The 20,311-nt window shown below is 36.4% G+C and overlaps 3 protein-coding genes across 5 annotated transcripts in view; 1 reads left to right on the top strand and 2 right to left on the bottom strand.

The window, feature by feature from the left end:
* The first annotated feature begins 2,340 nt into the window (after window positions 1-2,340).
* On the top strand, window positions 2,341-6,095 carry LOC136822128 (DNA-directed RNA polymerase II subunit RPB4-like). Its single transcript, XM_067078360.1, has 4 exons — window positions 2,341-2,449; window positions 4,628-4,808; window positions 5,155-5,250; window positions 5,715-6,095. Exons 1-4 carry the CDS (start codon window positions 2,380-2,382, stop codon window positions 5,791-5,793), a joined length of 426 nt encoding a protein of 141 aa, XP_066934461.1. The 5' UTR covers window positions 2,341-2,379; the 3' UTR covers window positions 5,794-6,095.
* Window positions 6,096-6,131: 36 nt separating this feature from the next.
* Window positions 6,132-13,623, bottom strand: LOC136822127 (pleckstrin homology domain-containing family G member 5-like). Its single transcript, XM_067078359.1, has 9 exons — window positions 13,408-13,623; window positions 12,809-13,006; window positions 11,737-11,937; window positions 11,038-11,160; window positions 10,536-10,697; window positions 9,424-9,564; window positions 8,821-8,952; window positions 7,774-8,037; window positions 6,132-6,822 (listed from the first exon to the last, which is right to left on the bottom strand). The coding sequence occupies exons 1-9, from the start codon at window positions 13,462-13,464 to the stop codon at window positions 6,262-6,264; spliced, it is 1,839 nt and encodes a 612-aa protein (XP_066934460.1). The 5' UTR covers window positions 13,465-13,623; the 3' UTR covers window positions 6,132-6,261.
* Window positions 13,624-16,519: 2,896 nt separating this feature from the next.
* The window catches only part of LOC136822157 (uncharacterized), a 96,170-nt gene continuing 92,378 nt past the window's right edge, over window positions 16,520-20,311 (bottom strand). For all 3 annotated transcript variants that reach the window (XM_067078396.1, XM_067078397.1, XM_067078395.1), the window contains 5 exons: window positions 20,147-20,272; window positions 19,773-19,922; window positions 19,298-19,435; window positions 18,670-19,029; window positions 16,520-18,336 (listed from right to left, as the gene is read on the bottom strand). In XM_067078396.1, coding sequence (XP_066934497.1) covers window positions 17,380-18,336; window positions 18,670-19,029; window positions 19,298-19,435; window positions 19,773-19,922; window positions 20,147-20,272 — 1,731 coding nt within the window. In that variant the 3' untranslated portion in view covers window positions 16,520-17,379. The remainder of the gene's footprint in view (window positions 18,337-18,669; window positions 19,030-19,297; window positions 19,436-19,772; window positions 19,923-20,146; window positions 20,273-20,311) is intronic.

The raw sequence follows: 20,311 nt of genomic DNA, 5'->3' as shown, positions 1-20,311 counted from the left end.
TCTGGAATAGAGGATTGATTGTAAAAAAGTTTGATAAGGGACTGTCAACTGCTCTAACTTGGGACTATCTGACAAAACATGGGACGGCAATTCGGCCACCATTTCACCAAACCTCCAAAGTCATTTGATTTGAGTTAATGAACAGCGTATTAATTTTTTTTCGCACAAAGTAGGCTTTTAAATTGAAATATGAAAAAAATACGTAGTGGAACACACGCGAATGTCTGGAACAAAGAAGACCAAATTAGTGGCAAAACGATGGAACGTTTGACGTCACTCGTGCAGCAAGTTACACACTCATTATTTGTTAATCCCATCAGGCAGTGGGCATTCTTTAATTCTCCAATTGGCGTCCGGTCATTTTGAATGAAAACAAAAAATTTAAAAAGGGCGCGCTATCAGTGAAAGTTATTGTGGCATGTTATGACAGGACCCTGCCGACGCACACCGGACTTAACGAACACCGGACACGCGAAAGTCTGGTGTAAAATTAGAGTTCTTAGAGTTCGGACAACTTCTACACCAGACTTAAGGAAGTCGGATGTCCGGTGTCGGAGAAGGATATTTTTCCCACAGGACAATCAAAACACCAGACATGACCAGTCCCGTGCGTCCAGTGTTTCTTAATTTTTTGTTTCATAAATGTCCGGCGCCCAAAATTCCTTGTATGCAACACCGGACTGACACCAGACTTATTGCGTCCGGGGTGTAGCGAAAGGATACTTTTTGCCACTGGACAAATACACCGGACAGTCCGGTGCGTCGGCAGGGTCCTGTTATGACAGAAAGTATTATTGATAAACTTGGTGGAGTTATTAAAACAAATTTTTTGCCAAAAAGATTTAACAGTAAGTGAAAATACAGGCCAGATATCAACAGTCCCATGTTTCAACAACCAATCGTCCCAAGTTAGAGCAGTTGACGGTACCGTAGGATCGTCTAATATCGATATACGTCTTCTAATCTCAACATAGCTGTAGGCTGGTCTTCGAAATAAAAAATCAGACATAAACAAATACATACCAAAGTTATCAATACATCACTAAATTGTACTCTCTCTCTATCACGTCACAGATTGTTAATAAATTATGAGAAATGTGAACTGTTATTACTTATATTTGAAAAGAACAGTTTAACGATGTAGTAATTACTAAAAAACTAATTAGCATGCTTTCAACGAAGATGCCCAAATCACAACAACAGTTTGCATGCGAGGAATTTTTTAGTAGACCTTTTTAACCGTAAACCGAAAATAATTAAAATAACCCGGTTTCCTTATGAATTTGAAAAGGGACCGGGTGTGTTAGGTAACACCTAGAGCATGTGCTTGCAATAAATAATAAGGAAATGGAAACCAGGTCGATTAAGCGCGCGAATTATTTTTATCACGTGACTTAAAGCGTAATAAAGTTGTAAAATTTTAATGATGACACAAAAAAGTTACATGCGTTTCGTGTGTTGTGTAAAACTGCTTATAATTTGGCTGTTTTTGTAATTGAAAGGATTGCAATGTTTACTGAACTTCTAGTTTGATGGATGAACTTGTTCGATAAAGAATGATACCAAGAATTTCATTCAAGGTTTGTTTTGATTATTTTACAGATCCGGTGTCGAGATTGGAGAAGACGTATGTCGAGATTAGACCAACTTACGGTATCATAGAAGGATCGATACACTCAAGATTTTTTAGAGCTCAATCGATCACTATCGATCCCTTATCAAAATCGATAAGTAATTTATTGATCTTTTATAAATCTTTCATCAATCCATTCCGATCATCGATCCTATCGTTATCGAGTCTGACCGCCTGCTGTGCTGGCTACACACACCAAATTTGATTTTTGGAGAAAAAGTTTTTTGTTGAGAAAGAAAAAATATTGTTTCCCCCATTTTCCAATTTTGGGGAAAATGTTTCCCCAGTTTTTTGGAAAGAAGGTTCCTGATTTATCAGAATTTTGGAAAAAGAAATTTCCCATCCCCAATTTCAGGAACAAACTTTTGTGCTTTTCACCCATCAGAGGATAGGAGGCAGCCATCAAACTAATTTTTTTTCATTTCAAAAGTTCTACAATAAACATACTGTATCATTAACCTAAATGTATGATGAAGTAACAACATTTAAAACAAACTTACTAAAATATAACAAGTGGTCATGGTTATGGTGATTTTTATGAAGCAATTTTTGTTTATATGTTGCCTTGGAAAATTACGAGAAATCTCGTGTTTGTTTACATTTGTGTAGACTAGTGTTTAACTTTCGGAAAATTCTAGAACACGCCCGCCCGGCAAGCGCGCGTTCACAAAAAATATTCGAATCGGGCGAATTACTTTATAATCGGGATATCGGGATTGAGCAACAAATGTACAAAGCGAAACAAAATGTCTGCCGAAAATGATCACGCTGGAGCAGGTGAAGAAGAAGATGCTACTGAACTTCAATTTCCCAAAGGTATTAATTTATTTCATTACTTCTTGTAGTCAACTATAAATTCTTTAAATGTAAAGGTGTTAAATTGTTAAAGTTTTGTTGTACTGGGGAATCTGAATTTGGTAATAACTTTGACTTTTTTTGGGATGATCCTCGACACAAAAAACTTTCAGATTTTTTTCTGGCATTGGGCCGATAAAGGGGTGGGAGGTCCAACTACATACCGATAAGAAAACAAGTATTGGGACAAAGATCTTTTCAGCCAATTGACCTTTTTTCAAAGAGGACGTCCTGTTGAATAATTATGTAGTCCAGCCATAAAAACAATGATAGAGCCATGCATAATTACTGTATCATGCACATTGTAATAGTTATGCATGGTTTATCATTGTTTTTCTGCTGGACTACATAATTATTCAACAGGGTGGCCTCTTTGAAAAAAGTTCTATTTCAAAGTATATTGTCAGTGAAGGAAGAATGGTTTTTAATTGAGAAATCAGTTTTGGCACCAGACTTTTTACGAACACCCCAGCCGTAATTAACTGAACCAATCGAACGGTATTTTTAATCAAACTTTGTTGAACTTAATCGAACTTTGTTGGCCGATTAATGTTCGACTAAAAGTTCGTTTGTCGAACTTTAATCGAATACAGGCAGGACCCTGCCGACGCACCGGACTGTCCGGTGTATTTGTCTGATGGCAAAAAGTATCCTTTCGCTACACCGGACGCAATAAGTCCGGTGTCAGTCCGGTGTTGCATACATGGAATTTTGGACGTCGGACATTTATGAAACAAAAAATTAAGAAGCACTGGACGCACCGGACTGGTCATGTCCGGTGTTTTGATTGTCCGGTGCGGTGGAAAAAATATCCTTCTCCGACACCGGACATCCGACTTCCTTAAGTCCAATGTAGAGATTGTCTGGTGGTAAAAAAAAATTATCATTTTACACCGGACTTTAGTGTGTCCGGTGTTCATTAATTCCGGTGCGTCGGCAGGGTCCTTCGAATACTCACAAGTTTCTCAAAATACAAAGTTCCATTAAGTTCGATTACTGAAAGCCGCTCCACTTGCGCGTAATTCGATCTCACTTTTTTCCGGCCTTTGGCGACACTTTGAGGAACTTTGAAGGACCCCCCGCTGGTGCAGGCGTGTACCCTCACATCCCCCTGACCAGTGGGCACTGATCCAACCCTCCAGAACCCCGGCCAGGACCTCCAAGGGCCGTCCGCGGTGGTACCCAAAGGAGGTCATTTTTTTTCCAATTGTGACCAATTTTCAAGCCTTTCGGCCTTTTCAAGCCTTTTAAAGGCTTCGGATGACTGCTGGAGGGTGCTGGCTTTGAGGGAAAGCAAGGCAGAGGGTATTTGAAGCGGTCTGAAGGGCTGTGGTAGGCTGTGGGGGGCTGTAGAGGCCTCGATTGGTCCCACCGGGGCTGGTACCCAAAGGAGGTCATTTTTTGAAATTTTTGCCGGCTTTTGACAACACTTTGAGGAACTTTGAAGGGCCCCCAACGGTGCAGACGTGTACCCTCACATCCCCCTGACCAGTGGGTACCAATCAGACCCCCGGTACCTTGGCCGAGACTTCCAGGGGCTGTCCACGGTAGTACCCAAAGGAGGTCATTTTTTGTTGTCAAACTTTTTTAAACAGAGTTTTTTTTTTGAATTTGTCAAACCTTTCTTGTGGTCAAACTTTATCGAACAAAGTTTTTTGTCAAATTTGTCAAACATTTCTCGTTGTCAAACTTTGTCGAAGTTAATATGTTTTTGTCAAACTTAATAGAATACTCACAATTTTAGCAACTTTTGAAAAGTCCGATTAAAGAATTTAATCGTACTTTTGTCGTGCGATTAAGTTCGACAAAGTTCGATTAGTTCGGTAATCGAACTGTTCGATTTATTACGTCTGGAACACCGGACACGCAACGTCCGGCCGGTGTTGGATGAGGATACTTTTTAACACCGGACAATCTCCTCAACACCAGACTCGATTCCGGTGCGCATTATTTTTTAAACAAGCTTTGTCCGGTGTCCAGAAGTTCAAAAAATCAACACCGGACAAAATGTTTTCCGTGTGGCTGAGGGGTACTTTTTGGCACCGGTCAAACACACCAGAATGATATAGCTTCTGTTTCGCTAGAGCAACAGACTTGTATGAGTGTTTAGTATGTACTTATTTTTATCTTGTTACGCAGAATTTGAGTCAGCAGAAACATTATTGAATTCAGAGGTTTTCATGTTGTTGGAACATCGTAAATCACAGAACGAAAATGCAGATGATGAACAAGAGATGAGTGAAGTTTTCATGAAAACATTGAATTATACTCAACGGTTCAGTCGATTCAAAAACAGAGAAACGATCGCTCAAGTCAGAGGGTAAGTAGTACTTCATCTCTACTGAGAAAACTGAGACTTATTTTTTACCTACTAGTTTTTGTAATGAATTTTCTGTTGGCGAATAAGTTTTGCTCTGTCTGAGATTTGTAAGCTGTTTTCTACATTATATGATAATTAGGAAATAAATGCAAAAAACTAAATCAAGGGAATTTTAAAATCTGTATTTCGTAGGAAGAGGTTTTACTGTAGTGAAGGAATCAAAGCTCAGACCTCTTTTTTGAGTCATTCGCCAAAATCAATTTCTTACCGAGAAATACACGACGGATACTGAAGTTAAAGCTATTTACTCGCTCTTACTTATGCTCTTCTGTCTTACATTTTACAGACTTCTATCGAAAAAGAAGTTGCACAAATTCGAACTGGCTTGCATTGCTAATCTTTGTCCAGAGACAGCAGAAGAAGCAAAGACTCTTGTACCAAGGTTAAAGTTTTTCCCTTGTTTGAGTTTTTGGTTTAGTAGTGTGACATGGTCTCGCATTGATAAAATCTTGCTGAAATCCATGAACGGAATTTTCATTTAGTTTGGAAAGCGGAATCTTTTATTATTTGAACAAATTTTAAATGAGTTTGGGGTTTTCCGCTTGAGTCAATCGCAAAAAGGAACTCGTCTTTCAAATGAAAACACGAGTTGAAATTTTCAATGCTTCATTCCGGAATCCATGAAGAAATCTCATGAAACGTCAGAAAGAAGTTTCGAATGTCTAAACTGGCTTAAGACTCTTTCTCGCAAAATTAAATAAAAAGTTCAGTTTTTCACTTCGACTAAACTGAAACAGTCTGATAGTAGTGTTCTTTTCAACATATCCAACATATTTTTATTGTTGGTGGTATGGGGACTACTAATTACAAATGATCATGTATCAATATGATTCCCTTTTTTTTCAGTTTGGAGGGCAGATTTGACGAAGACGAACTACAGCAAATTCTTGATGAAATTAAAACGCACAGAAGTTTCCAGTACTAATATGGAAAAAGGCTTGGGTTTGCTTACAACTTTGATGCCAGACGAAAGATTCTCTTAGCATCTAGTTTCTGAACATTTTTAATGGAAAGGTAGACAGCGTATGGCTAACGTTTTTATGAGGATGTCTTTTCTAGAACATGAAAAATGGCTTATTTATTGATTCATGAGGATACTGTGCGTAGTTTTCTTTGTTGAGTGAAGTAAGGAACTTTTTGTAAATATTTTTACCGATTTTTCATTTTTCTGTTAATTCTAAAGACCTAACAATCAGATAAAAAATTGCAGTCGTCTGATTTTGATCACTATTAAATGACTGACAATGAAATGGTTTTGATTTTGAGATATGCACCAGAATTCAAATCTGGAAAGTATTTCTTATAAAAAAGATGAACTTTGGGAATATTCTATAAAAATAGATACTAATAATAAGAAGAAATTTAATCAATGATGGTTTAGTTTAGTCTTCTTTTACAAAGCAGTATCGTGTGAATCTTGTGATGTCGTATCTGCGCTTTGTTCTGCACGCTCCGATGGAGGGTCGAAACTTTTCGATCTCCTCCGTGGTACTTCTTCAAAGTCCTCTTCCTCTGGGACGAAAAATGTCGACTTCGGTGAATTATCCAAACTAAATTTCTTTATCACAGTCATTTTGCTCGCTGATTTTTTCAAACGTAGCGATAAAAATTTCTTCTCTTCTGGGACAATTATTATTTGTGGTGGTTCAGGGGTAATTTCCCCATTTCTGGGACTTTCCCCTTCTTCTTCCGGTAGTTGGTCTAAGCCCTCCAACAAATTGGGATCAGAAAGAGCTCGCTTAAAACTATCAGTTGAAATGCTTCTCTGTTTGTTGCGACTTTTTCGTAAGGCTTCCACTCGGTCGCCCACTAAAAGCCATGATGAAGTTCGTTTGAAATTTTCCAACCCCTCGTTCTCCTTTTCTTTGCGCTTGTGTTCGTCCGCTTTGTTGTAACATTGTTGGAAGATGTCTAGTGTGCTTCCTGTACCGTTGAGCGTTGATAAGTATACTCTCTGTAAGGAAATAGAAAGTTTGACAGTCACTACAGAACTACAGTATTGGAAAAGGGCCACATACAGAAGTCCCAGAACAGATAATCTTCGCTTGATAAAAACAAACAAAAACTTTGCCAACCAAAAGCTGTCAATATCTAGCCTCAGTAGCTCGATTTGCAATATTCCAACAATATAGGGGGATTTTTTAAGAAAGAAAATTCCTTTTTATAATAGAGTACTTGTTGTTTACTCCGTACATTACAGTCTGAAAACTATATTGTCAAATATTGGTCGTCAATATATTGTAGTAGCCCTTAAAAATCACAGGAGAAAAAATATGGGGAACAAATTATTGTCACACTCGCTGGTTTCACGGTGAAACGTATCAATCTTGTTTCAATAAAAAAAACTTCCTTGGCTTTGAAGACGTTTTTCTTCCTCTCTCACTTTTATGAAAGCTTCGAGCATCTTTTTATTCCCCGTTGTTTTTGCTATTAAAAACTGCCTAGTCTCCAGCACTCGAACCTCTACTACTCGAATTGTCTCCTTATCTCGAACATGTTTTTTTGTCAAAGTTAACAATAAATTCAATGTCTTATGAACCTTACTCCACAACTTGAAATTTCCTTAACTTGGACAGATTTGCGTTCCGAGTTTTGCGTGTTCGAGTTATGGAGACTCCACTATAATGAGGCCCCCAAGCGGTTTTCGTGCTGGCGTGATAGGGACTTTTTTCAAGCGTGATTACGTAATTTGGAATTTTTTTTTCGTGATTGCGTGGTCAGAGGTCAAAACTTGGTCGTGATTTGAAAGATTTTGGAAACGCGATGCGTGATTTGGACTCATGGACTCAGGATGCATGATTATCCAAATTTTTGCTGAATTTGCGTGATCGTAATTGAAGACAAAAATTGCGTGATATCATGATCAGACTTACCGCTGAGGGGCCTTTATTAATGGAAAGCTTACCTTAGCAATTTCCACTTTATTACACCAAATATCTCGTGTATTAACTTCTCCATTATAATCCCAGATTTCCAATTTGACAACTTCGGACAGTAATCCAACTTCATTTTTGTAGATCAGTAGAACGCCATTACTGGAAACTTCAGACAATTTTAACAAGACTTTATCCAAGAAATAGAGTTGTTTGACGAGTGTCAATTTCTTGTTGGTTCTTCGATTTCGTGCAATTATCAAAACGTCACTGAACAAAATGGCTTCTACGTCAAGCTATATCAAGAAGGATGATCATTTATTACGAATTTGCCATGCTCTTGTTGTCTTTTCAGGATAGTACTGATCCTATCCTCTTGAAAAAGATCTTATCGGAGTTTTTGATTTTTCTAAAAAAGCGATGCATTGTGGGATTGTTTCGGAAGTATTACAATAGAAATCTCTTAGGAATTCCTCGAGGGAGTCGCTTTTTTAGGGAAATCAAAAACTTCGATAAGATCTATTGAAATGTTAATTCCCTCAGCATTTTGGGTGAGACTAAAAATGTTCTGTATGATGGAGAGTGTTCCTTTTGAAAATATGTAATTCTTCTAAGTGTGATCCTAGGCTACACGGATCCTCTTTGATATGTTTTGATATAGGGGATGATTGTCGTGTATAAAGTTCCCTCCCGAGAGTTACCCCCGTCTTTGTGTTTTCGAGTTTTTAGAAACTTGATTAGCTTGATAAGTAAGTCTTATATATGGAAGATCTTTTCATAATTTTCATAAAATTTAAATTGAAAATATGAATGACTAAAAGTTAATACTATTGGATTTCCAAACCTTTTTTAGAAAAAATTGAATTTTGGGGTAATTTTATACACGATTAGCATCCCCTTTATCAAAACATATTAGAGGGATGCGTACAGACTAGGGTGACCCATAAAAATTGGCCAAAGAATACATTTGAACAAAAAAATTGATATAACGAAGAATTAGATAAAAAGCACAGAGTATCGCCTGGCTTTGTCAAAAAATCAAAAAAAATTCATATTTATTAAAGCCTAAATTCCTTTACCTTTCGTCTGTTTTCTAGGCTTATTCTCATTGGTCCACGTTTGAGAAGACATCTTTGTTGTTCTTCTTTCACTGTGTTGTTATGGTTACGTGTTCGAACCTTCATTGGTGCTCTCAAGAACTCTTTTGCACTCTGTGAAAAGAAGAGAGGATATGATTATTTCTAGTCTTTTGTTTTAGGTTCACATAGTGACTTTCACATAGTGAACCGTGGTGTAGTTGTAGAGCATCCGGCTACGGTTCTCGAGGTTGTGGGCTCAACTCTCAGCCGGGACATACTAAAGATATGATGCTCAGCAATTAAGAGAAGGATTAAGGGTAAGTATAAAAATCCAGTGGCGCCATCCCCTACCTTCGGGTAAATAGCTATCGAAAGAGGAGCCTTCGAATCGCCTCCGACTGCGGTCGCAGACTCACTTACTTACTGACACATTGGATCGGATCAAATTTTAGGAGGCTCCTGCAAATTTTGCACGGAGTTTGAGATATTTATATTGATATTTCATAATATTAATAACCTTGTGTGAAACGGGGAGTTTGCAAAATTCAAAAAAGCCTCCTATAAACTGGTAATCTGATGTTCATAATGACATTGTTTCCTTACCCAGAATATTTCTTCAGTTCCAGCAAACCAAACATCCTGATCATCAAGCTCTTGGAGAACAAAACTTTGTAATTCCACGTTTTCTTGGCGTCGTCGTTTTTCAGTGTTCATATTGCGTAGAAAGCCTTTGATTTTGCTGATCTAAAAAGTGAGAGTTTTTCTTTTCAGGTTTGACAACTTTGGACTCAAATTCGTATACAGTCTCTTAGCTCGCTGCTTTTTTATAATTCTGATAGCGTTCACGAAAGGTGGTACAACTACAAGTGGCTCTGGATAGATTGACTTGGACCCAGAGCCAATAGCATAACTTTTTGAATTTACTGCTTGACGTTATATTCTTAGATATGCGAAATAGAATTCTTTTTGCTTGTGTAAAGTTTCAAACACACATCACAAAGCAACGTCAATTTATAAAAAGTCAAGTTCATGTAAAGTTTTTTTGGGCCACCCAGTATAATCATGAGCTCGTCTATCAGCGAATAAAAAAGAAAGCAACCTAAGGGTATAAGCTGGAGTTTTTATAAGATACTTCACTAATTGGTGATTTGAAGTGATAGAGATGACGCGTTCTTTAGAAAAAGTAACAAAATTGTTTTTATTACTGTTTAACGACCAACCAAATCAAATAAGAGCTTGTAAAAACTCCAGCTTGTCCCAACCTAAGGGACTGGCGGGACTGGGTTTGAGCTTTCAAAATTGAGTTAGATATTTACAAGGCTACAAAGTAAAGTTCTTTTCTGTTCTGAGTAGCAGTTCTTATTTGGTGTAAAATGATCAATCGTGAAGCATTACACCCGTTGTGAGTTGTGCTTCCATTAGGGCAACACAACTTCAACCATAGATTTAAAAGTTTTATTTTTATATAAGTGTTCCCGTTTCATATCAAGCACATATTCTATATCGGGACAGTGTCTGCCTATTGTTATATTATGCTGATATAAGCAAAAAATGTTTTTCTTTTCCGCTTTCTGATTAATCTTGCTCCACGTCCGTGTCAATCCAATGTGACAAAGCTTGTGAATTAAAATTGAGGAGTAAGCAATCAATATCACTCTTAAAAACAAAACCTTTAATCTCTCTCTAATAAAACTCGGTGATTTATTGGTACTCACAATGAGGTCAAGGAAACGAATTTCATCTTCTTCTTGTGTGTATTTTCGAACGCGTTGCAGGAGGTCTGGGTACTTCATCATTCTTGCCAAGGGATCGCTCATTAGATCTCGTATTTTCATTCCCTCACATATTGATAGTTTCGAAACCTTTCTATCACAAAACTAAAATATAATATTGATTTTGTTTATGCTAAGCGAACGTAGTGAGCGTATAAGACGAGCGTTAGCTGCATTGTCGAAGGCGACTATTTTAATAGTCTACACTCCCTTTTCTCACAGACCCGGTGGAATTTTTTCAGCCAGTTTGGGCAAAAACGACTGAAACTAGATGGAGATTAATATTCCTATGTATTTTATGGCTGGGGTTACCATTCAATCGTCTGTTCTGGTCAATTTTCAGCAGTAGATTTTTCCTCCAGGGAATTTAGAATTATAATTTAAAATTTAGGGTTCGGATTTTTGTCTCCAAGGAATGTAAGACTATCCCTTAAGTTTAACCAACCTGTAAATACGTCGTGAATTCTTCATCTGCTTGCTTCGGATTTTTGGTGACTTGTCGTATCTTTTCCACACAACCTTCAAATTTCATGCTGTATTTCAAATAGGGTTGAAAATGGTCATCCATCTAAAGAGATAGGTCAGTGATAATGAAAGCAAGTATTTTGATTTCAGTTCATGCAAGAGATCAAGAAGTACTATAGGAAGTGAGCCACGCAAATTAAGGATTTTCTTTTTAGATTTAAAGCTTTTAAAGCAGTCATAGATAAGGATAAGGGCAAGAACAAGAACAAATATAATTTTTTACTATAATTTAGGAGTCCATCACTAGGGTTATTGCCTTTTTTGGCAGATAGTGGTAACCATTTTTATAGAAAACGTATACCCTGAGTTTAAAGCGATCGCAGTTGTAGAGCAACTGGCTACGGTGTGCAAGGTTATGGGCTCAACCTCCAGCCGGGTCATAACAAAGATTCCCAAAATCTCGCTTGATGCCTCTCTTCTTGATGCTCAGCAGTTAAGAGAATGATCAAGGGTGAGTGGAGCAATCCTGAAAGGAAAAGTGGTGCTCTCCCCTATCTTCGGGTAGATAGCTATCGATAGAGAGCCCTTCAAGTCGCCTCCGACTGCAGGCACCGACTTACTTACATTCAAAACTCTACAATCTCACTCACAGTCGAAGTTTACAATTAAAAAGACTCACATAGATAAAACTTTGAAAGATTTCTGAGGGTTTAATCGGAGCTTTTGTATGTCTTGTTTTTTCGAGCATCGTGTAAATCGACGTCGCCCATATTCTGTCGTTGACTCGAAAGACGTCCTCGATATTCGCAAACACATCTTCGAACTGAAAATTTGCTAGGTAACCATCATTCTTCAAACATTTGAAAATTTGACAAAATAACTGTACAGAAGAAAATTTATGAGATAAATTTATGAGCGAAAAATATTTAGCCTCCCGTGTTAAAGGGACATAACAGTACTTGCGAAATTTGTAAACAAACTGTATGCAGCGGATACAAAATCAAAACAAATGTCACATGTCAAAATAAAAAATCTAACCAAATATGGCTAATTTTGATTGTTCAATTGTTTTACAAGTTTGTTTTGGACACGTGATATTAATTGTTCTCTTTAATGACACGTGGTTCGCGCAATGTTTACATTTTACTACTTTAATGTCCCTTTAAAAAGTGGTCAAAACCATTGACTTTTTGCTGACATTTCAGATACTACATCGATATGTTTCTTTCTAAGAAACCCATTGGACACGCTGAAATATTTAATAACACCAGATATTTTACATGAAAAAACTCTTCACCCCTAGATTTTACGGATTGTTTGACTAGGGACACAGAAAACCTACGATATAGTGGATGAGGAAAATATAATAATACGCACGCTTTTTTTTTAAATAACTTCTATAAGAATATCAGGGTGAGATTTCAGAGTTAGGACAATAGGTCTACTGTTTAGAACAATGGAAAAATAATGCTCAACCTCGGCCAAAATACACTATTCTTATAAAAAAAGCGTGTAGCTCATACAATAGCACAAAGTTGGTACGATTTCTTATTGAAAGTTGATTGTAATGGTCCAAATTCAAAACTATGGAAGCTTTCAAATCACCAACTAAGTTAGCTGGAAGATTGCAGCAGAATTTTCAAACAAAGGTATATGATTCTTCTAAGAAAGACTACAACATACCTTTCACCTGGGAAAGGACCTGTATGTTTTTTTGGGAGTTTCTGGAAAATAAACTTGAATTGACTTACTTTACAGATAGCGTGTATTTTCTGAATGAACTTTTTTTCCGTCTTGATAAATTCAAAGATAGGGTATTGCTGACGTCTGTATTTTTCATCAAGTTTTGAGAAGTCCACTAAATCTTCACACTTGTTTTCAAGCCTGTAAACCTCGTTTTCATTCAGTTGTATCAGGTCAGCATATTGTGATAATACATCCTCCATTGGCTAAGAAAAAAAGGGATTGGTAAACCGGAATAAATTTCATCTAAAGTACAAAGATGAAGTCCCCTTCCCACCATCGGTCATTGCTTTTGAAGTTTAAGTATACAGCAAGTTTCTAGAATTTGGCAAAAAAACTTTTACTTTCAAACAGGATTGACCATTGATTTCAAAGCCCTAAATGGGCTAGATCTGAAACTCGTGGAAAGAAAATGAAACCACTTATTTCCCATCCGAAACAAACGACCCGCCTGTTTTCAAACAAAATTTTGAAATGCGAGGCAAAATTAAAGCTTCACTTTGTCGTGCTTGGGAAAGGTCGAAGATTCCTCTCTAGTCCAAACTCAGTGGGAATGACAGTAAGAAATTACTCTTGGACCAAATAATGGTGCCATAGAAATTATTACCTTTTTTGTTTTCTGCGATCTCTTTGATTTTCTGCTGATGACATTACTCCGGATCATTTTATCGTCTATGATTTACTTTCAGTTACTGCTGTTTAACAAGATCGCATCATAACCCTAAAAGTATAAACACTATAACCTCTTATGTTTTGACTTTGTGTGTAAGGTAAACCTCACTACACACAAAAAACTTAATATTACAGAAATATTACCCGCAGTAATTTGATCAAGAGAGATTTTAGTAAGATTGCACTTTTTATTCTCTTGCACTTGTAATAACATTTCTAACGAATGCAAGTTATGTATTTTGAGTGGCTTTCAGCGTTTCTTAAATCACTGCTGTAAACAGTGATCTCATTTGGAAATTCCCTGTCCTACTGGTTCGGGACAAATATTAATTTCCGTCACATACAGACATGAAAAGAATTTCAATTTATAAAAAAGGATTAAAAATGATATTGCGTTTAAAGGATTGTACATATACACGTCTTTTTATAAGATCACCCAAAATTTTTAAAGCGCCTTCGGATGTTTATAACTTTTTGAGTTTTAAGCCTATTTTCACCAATTTGTGAGTATTTTTGTCCATTTTCCTAAGAAATTTGGAGTCCGCGAAGCTTTAAAATGTTCTTAACATGTTCTTATTTTCACCAATTTGTGAGTATTTTTGTCCATTTTCCTAAGAAATTGGGGGTTTTAGAGTCCGCAAAGCTTTAAAAAGTTCTTTAACATGTTCTTAACATTTTGGCAATCAAAGCCTTATGTTCTTAAATAGTTTGTTCTTATAAAAAAACACGTAATAAGTATATATGTCGTCTTTTTGATTGGAAATATCTTAACCCTACTTTAGATTCCAGTTCCAAAGTTGTGCATTTTTCGAGCAAAAGGATCCAAAATTTTTAAAAGCGCCATCTTTTGTTTGTCTAAAACATCTGTTTTTATCAGAAATTTACGGTCTTTCATATGGTAGTTCTTTACTTTTAGTGCCTGGGTTAAGTTTGAAACCAGGGGGAGTACCAAATAGTACACCATAGGACAAATGTTTTTAAAAGTGCCATCTTTTGTTTGTCTAGGACATCTTAGCCATTTTTATAAAAAAATCACGGTCTTTCATATGGTAGTTCCTTACTTTTAGTTCCTGGGTTAAGTTTGAAACCAAGGGGGGCACCAAATAGTACACCATAGTAGTAAAAGGATTAATAATATAAAAAGATTTCATAATATCACACTGAAAACCCACTGGCTCCTTAAATATCTCAAAATAACATGCTACATAAAGTGGTAAATGAATAGACGATATCGGCTTTCCGAATTCTCCCAAAATGATTACCCATGATGCATTGCGCAAAATAATTCACGGACGATATTGACTTTCAATGCAATGCATCATGGGTAATCATTCGGGGAGAATTCGGAAAGCCGATATCGTCTATTACATATTCATGTTTTTGCACGAGATACACTTGAAAAAAGCTTACTTTTGGTCATCCGTATCAATCCAATGTAAAAAAACTTGTGAATTAAAATTGATGAGTAAGCAAACGATATTACTCTCATTTAAGGGCTCTGACCATAGTGAATTTTTCATAATTGTCGTGTTTAAAATGTGTTTTCTGACTGATGTAACCAACAAAACTATGGCATGTTATACATTTTCTGTTAGACAAACTATTCCTGAATCTGAAAATTCAAAAGTTGCATTGAAAAAATTTGATGAAGAAGAAAATGAAGACTTTTGCGAGGAAGAGTATTTCAACTTTGAAGAGCTTACAATCCGTGCCATAATATATTTGCACTTTTGGCTAATTTACCATTTTTCGAAAATTGAAGTTCGAGCGAGAATGTCAATTTCAGGCCCTCAACTTGATTTCATCGATTATTTCGATCTGGGAGGGATTTATTAGTTTCTAGGCTATATTTCAAGCCCTACTGGACCATTTTTAAACTTTTGGATCCTCACATCCTAAGGTCCTAAGTTTTAAGTCTAGCGTTAAAACTCAGAGTTAAAACTCTACCCTTCGAACCTACTTTAGAGCACTTACAAATCGATTGTGGTTTCAAAACACCCCGGTGAATGTCCCTTTTGTGCCAAGTATTTTCTCCCTGATTGTAGTTTCGGCGAAGAAAAAAAATTTTGAAAAAATTTTCGCAGTAGATGGTGTATCTTTTACCGAAAAATAACAATTTTTGCGGAAAATTTTTGTAAATGCTTCTTTGTCTCGAAATCTTCAAAATAGTGGTTTTTCATCAATTTTTCATCTGGATTTTGCTAAAAAAAACAGTCATAACTTTTGACACATCTTTTTAGAAAAATTTTCCGCAAAATTTAAAATACTTCAATTCTTTGCGGACAGTGTAAAGAGATTGAAACAAAAAAGTTAATTACCCATTAAAACTAAGCACTTTTTGTAAAAGAGGGTGATGCAACATATTATTAACATCTTTTTAAAGTTCATAACGTCGTTTTTGCAATTCAATTCTTAATTACTCTTAAGGGATTCGATTAAAAAGCAATTTATAAAGGCAATTCTTTGTTAAAAGTGTTAAGGAACCTGAAATATAACTTTTATGTTCAAATACCAAAATCAATTTTTGGACTATGGTCAGAGCCCTTAAAAACAAAACCTTTAAGAAGAAGAGAATGTTTTTCAGTGACAAAAAATTTTGCAATACAGTCGACGCTCACTAATTTGACGTCCTACAATCATATAAGCTCGATTATTTGATAATAATTATTGGAAGCCTCTGTCAACGTGAAACTCTCATAAACGACGCTCTATTATTCGATACGCTCCCTTATTTGATGAGACCCAATTCCCCCCTTGAAAATTGAGTTAGAGAGCTTCGAAGAAAATACTTCTAATTTTAAATAGACAAAAATTTAAACGCGGGTCTGCATATAGGACATAGATCTGTGATGCGGGGTTCCCAAAATTACAAATTAAGATTTCATTTCAATTTTCTTATAAGGTTTCTTAAATATACTAAGTGTACAAAAAGTTTTAATTACTAATGTTTCAATTTGAAATAATTTATCTGTATTTATGTATAAAAATATAAATTTCAAATTGGAAAGAGAGAAACAAATTTTTCGACAACCAAACCAATACAAACCTGAATTGCGTTTCTTCAGTGGAATTCAAACGTTCTTTCACAAATATTATTAATCTGATAATTATCGTCGAAAAGTTTAGAACCAAATCCATTCCGAACTCTCAAGCTTAAGTTCTTAAGATGATCTCTCTAACTATATTCATGATATTCATGACGTAATGTTTTCTACGGGAATACCCCGGTTTTAGTCAGTAATGGCAAATTTAAACTAGACAAAAGTTGTATAACATTTGCCACTACTGGCAAAAACCAGGGTCTTTCCATAGAATACATTACGTCATGAATATCATATATACAATAGAGTCTCGAACCTCTATAACCCAAAAGTGTCCTTAACTCGAACAAGTTTTCTCGTCCCTTGAGTTAACAATGCCTTTTAAACTAATATTCGAAATTTCTATAACTCAAAAAAAATTGTGTTCCCAATACGTGTTTGAGTTATGGAGATTCTAACACCCCCTTTTCACAGACCCACTGGGACCCTTTCCCACTGAAAAAATTGGCCAAAATTATACCCTAATTTTTGTCCCCGCTGAAAATAATCAGATAAGCAAATCCTCACTGCAAAATATTGTGCTATTTTTCCATCTCCACTGAATTTTTTGACTCGAAAACAATGGATTTCAAACCTCAGCCATAAAAAAATAGGATAAACAATCCCCATCGAGTTTTTGGCTGTTATTTTTACCCCCACTGGCTAAAAGAACCCACCGGGTCTGTGAGAAGGGGGTGTATTCTACACCTAGGCAAGAAACCAGGACTGAAACGTATCGCCCAAAGTTTAAAAAGAATGTTTGTGCTTACTTATTAAAAACTTTTAAAAGAAATAAAACATTAAAATTTGGTGAAATTAAAAAAAGATCAATTATTTTCTAAGTAGTCATCCACATAGTCACCATTTAGACTGGACCCTGAGCTGTCCGTAAAAACATCCTCGAAAGGTTTATCTACTTTCACTTTCGTTTTTGGCGAAGGCGTTTTTAAATTGTTATTGGAGTCACTTTTTAGTGAACGTCTTTGATTTTTATCTGTAACCTGGTCACGTGACATAAAAGTGATTTCCGCATAAATGTGTTCTGCTATTTCAGGTAGCCCAGTACTCGAAGAACTAACTTTCCGACATGGTGATTTCCGAGCTTCGTTGTTATCCGTAGGTGAATTCAAGTTCAGTTTTGTGTTATTTGGCTTTAGTAAGTTTTTACGACTATTGTTTCTACTCAAGTCCGATTGATTATCTGAAGTCATTTGAGGACCGCTATCAACTGAAGAAAGACTGCAAACGTCTGGAGAATCTCGATAATCTCCTGTATTTTCACATTCAGAGTCTGATATATCACTACGGAAACTACTTGAAGACCGGACTTTTGGCCTTCCGGCTCCCCAGAGATCCTCTCTCAGCAAACATCGTATAGATTTTACACGTTTCTCATCTGTCAAAAGCCAAGAAGCACTTCTTCGATTAAGTCCTGGCGTGTCTTCTTCCAAATCTTGGGCTCGGTTATCATAACTTTTTACCGGAGATTTCGGTGATTTCTCTTGACCATTGCTTGCTGTAGATGTTTTTCGAGTTTTTGGAGGTAATTCTGGAGCAGTGTTTTTCTCATCCTTTTTCTCTATACTCTTCTCGGTATATTTCTCGGTGTTTTTCGCATTATTTACACTGACTGAAGATCTACGCGTGACTTCGACAGAATTGATGAGTTCGGACGTTTTTCGGGGAGGTTTAATACCGTGTATTTCGTCATCATTGATACCTCTTGAATCTTGGAAGAATTCTAATGTCGATCCAGTCCCTGATTTGGCCTTTTCGTATCGATCCTGTGATAATAAATAAATGACAAATGATAAGATTGTGATTTCACAATTCATAAGCGACTCCATATCTCTCGATCTTATCTTATCTTATTTGTTCGAATAGCAGAAAGATTTGGACTAAAGAGAGTATCTTATACGAGGGTTAACTTTTGAAAGAATGAGCCGAATCGACTCTCGCCCACTCTATTTTGATGTTGTAGCCACCACTGCCAGTATAGAACTGAAATATTTGATGCCAGTGGAACTTAATTGGTTAAGGCCAATTAATGAAGACATCAACGAAGGTCCATCTAACATCAATCGCAGCGGAGATTACAGAAGGATTTCTCATCTCACCTGTGCTTTCGAGACTGCTTCTATCCACACATCTCTCGATTCCTCTGTCATTTCAATCATCATGGAGTTGGCTAGCATCCCATATTCGTCCAAATAAATCACCACAAGTGAAGTGGCAGACACTTCCGATTTATGGAACTGCACTTTATCCAGGAAATGTAATTGTTTGGCGACAACCAGCTTCTTGGAGCTGCTGCGACGTCTTGAAAATACAATGACGTCAGTGAATAAAATCATTTCGATGTTCATCTCACTTTTACCTTTCTTGTCCAGAATTTTGACTTTTTCTCTTGTTAGGTAACATCTTTGTTCACGTGTAGGTAGATGCTCGATGTCTCCTCTCAAGAAGTCAACACATGGCTGTGAAGGAAACAGGAATTATTAGTTGACATTGTCCAAAAGTGACCAACCTTAAGCACCTGAGAGTTTAACTGGAGACTTTTTTTGACGAGAAGGAACTCAGGGGAGATGAAAAGCAGTAATAAGGGTATAGGAAATCGAATTTCGTCACTGTGAAGTACGATTTAAGCAGACCCGCCCAATTTTACTTTACTCAGTTTATTAAGTGTTGGTCAAAACAGATCCACAATTATAAAAAATATTCCAAGTTTGAAAAGAAATATTTTACCCATAAGACATCTTCATTTCCAGCTGACCACGTGTTATAATCTTCAAACTCATCTAAAACTTTATTCAGAGCTTTAGTTTCGTCGATCTTTCGAATTCGTGTGTTGATTTTTCGAATAAACGATCCCATTTTCTGTATCTGTAACAAATTGTAAAATATTAAAATTATTACTCTAAAACCCCTGTGTGACAGACCCGGTGGGACCGCCTATTCATTGAAAATTTGGTTAAAATTTCGTCCCGGTGGTAAAAATATCTTACAATTTCAACCCCACTGGAAAATTGACTTAGTTTTCATCACCATTTGAAAAAGTACTGATTTTAACGGATTTTAAACCCATTTTAAGTTTTTAAGTAAAGAAACTAAGCGTGTTGAGGACATCGTAAAAGCATTTAAGCCTGAAAATTTCAAAAGATTGAGAACAGCCCAGCCAAACTATACTGGTTGTTATAAAAAAAGTGTATTAATTATTTACCAGTATTTCTAGTTGTTCCTTTTCTTTCACGTTATCAGTAGCTTTCTTGATGGACTGCATGAGAAGGGGATATCTCGTGATCCTCTGCATTGGTTCCGTCATCAAAGATACTAATTCATATCGTCTACATTGTGGAAGATTCTCGCAGAACTGGAAAAGAAACAAATCAATTTGTATTAATGATTAAAAACTAGATCATTTGATTCCAAAGGTGCCAAAAAATCAAGTGCAATTGGGATTCAAAAACGATCTAATGACCTGGCTCTTGTGAAGGACATTCGGGCAAACAATTCAATAAAATAGGCACATAAAAAGGCGCACTCCTCTTGCAAAAACATTACAATGAAAATGTAAAAAACAAGAAGTTCACTCACGTTAAGATACGCCCTGAACATTTTATCACATGATTCTTTGTTTGGATCTGAATAATCGCGAATTCGATTCAAACAGCTTTCTTGCTTCAAAAAGAATTCTACGTAGGGTTTATAAAGCTCTTCCACCTAAGAAAGAAAAAAGTTAGCAAGTTAACTCAGCTAGAT

This window comes from Clytia hemisphaerica, unplaced genomic scaffold (assembly GCF_902728285.1).
Source record: "Clytia hemisphaerica strain Z4C2 unplaced genomic scaffold, Clytia hemisphaerica genome assembly, whole genome shotgun sequence".
In the NCBI taxonomy this organism is placed as follows: domain Eukaryota; kingdom Metazoa; phylum Cnidaria; class Hydrozoa; order Leptothecata; family Clytiidae; genus Clytia; species Clytia hemisphaerica.
Note: the sequence above shows the minus strand (reverse complement) of the source record. Positions and strands in the feature narration are given on the sequence as shown.

What these genes read in the sequence shown, in the direction of transcription:
- LOC136822128 (XM_067078360.1), top strand. Translation starts at nt 2,380, where the DNA reads ATGTCTGCCGAAAATGATCACGCTGGAGCAGGTGAAGAAGAAGATGCT. An exon ending in ACGATCGCTCAAGTCAGAGG is followed by an intron (nt 4,809 to 5,154) that starts GTAAGTAGTACT and finishes TACATTTTACAG; the next exon opens with ACTTCTATCGAAAAAGAAGT. An exon ending in GCAAAGACTCTTGTACCAAG is followed by an intron (nt 5,251 to 5,714) that starts GTTAAAGTTTTT and finishes CTTTTTTTTCAG; the next exon opens with TTTGGAGGGCAGATTTGACG.
- LOC136822127 (XM_067078359.1), bottom strand. Translation starts at nt 13,464, where the DNA reads ATGATCCGGAGTAATGTCATCAGCAGAAAATCAAAGAGATCGCAGAAA. An exon ending in TCTTTCAAAGTTTTATCTAT is followed by an intron (nt 11,161 to 11,736) that starts GTGAGTCTTTTT and finishes CTATCTCTTTAG; the next exon opens with ATGGATGACCATTTTCAACC. An exon ending in GAACTGAAGAAATATTCTGG is followed by an intron (nt 8,953 to 9,423) that starts GTAAGGAAACAA and finishes TTCTTTTCACAG; the next exon opens with AGTGCAAAAGAGTTCTTGAG.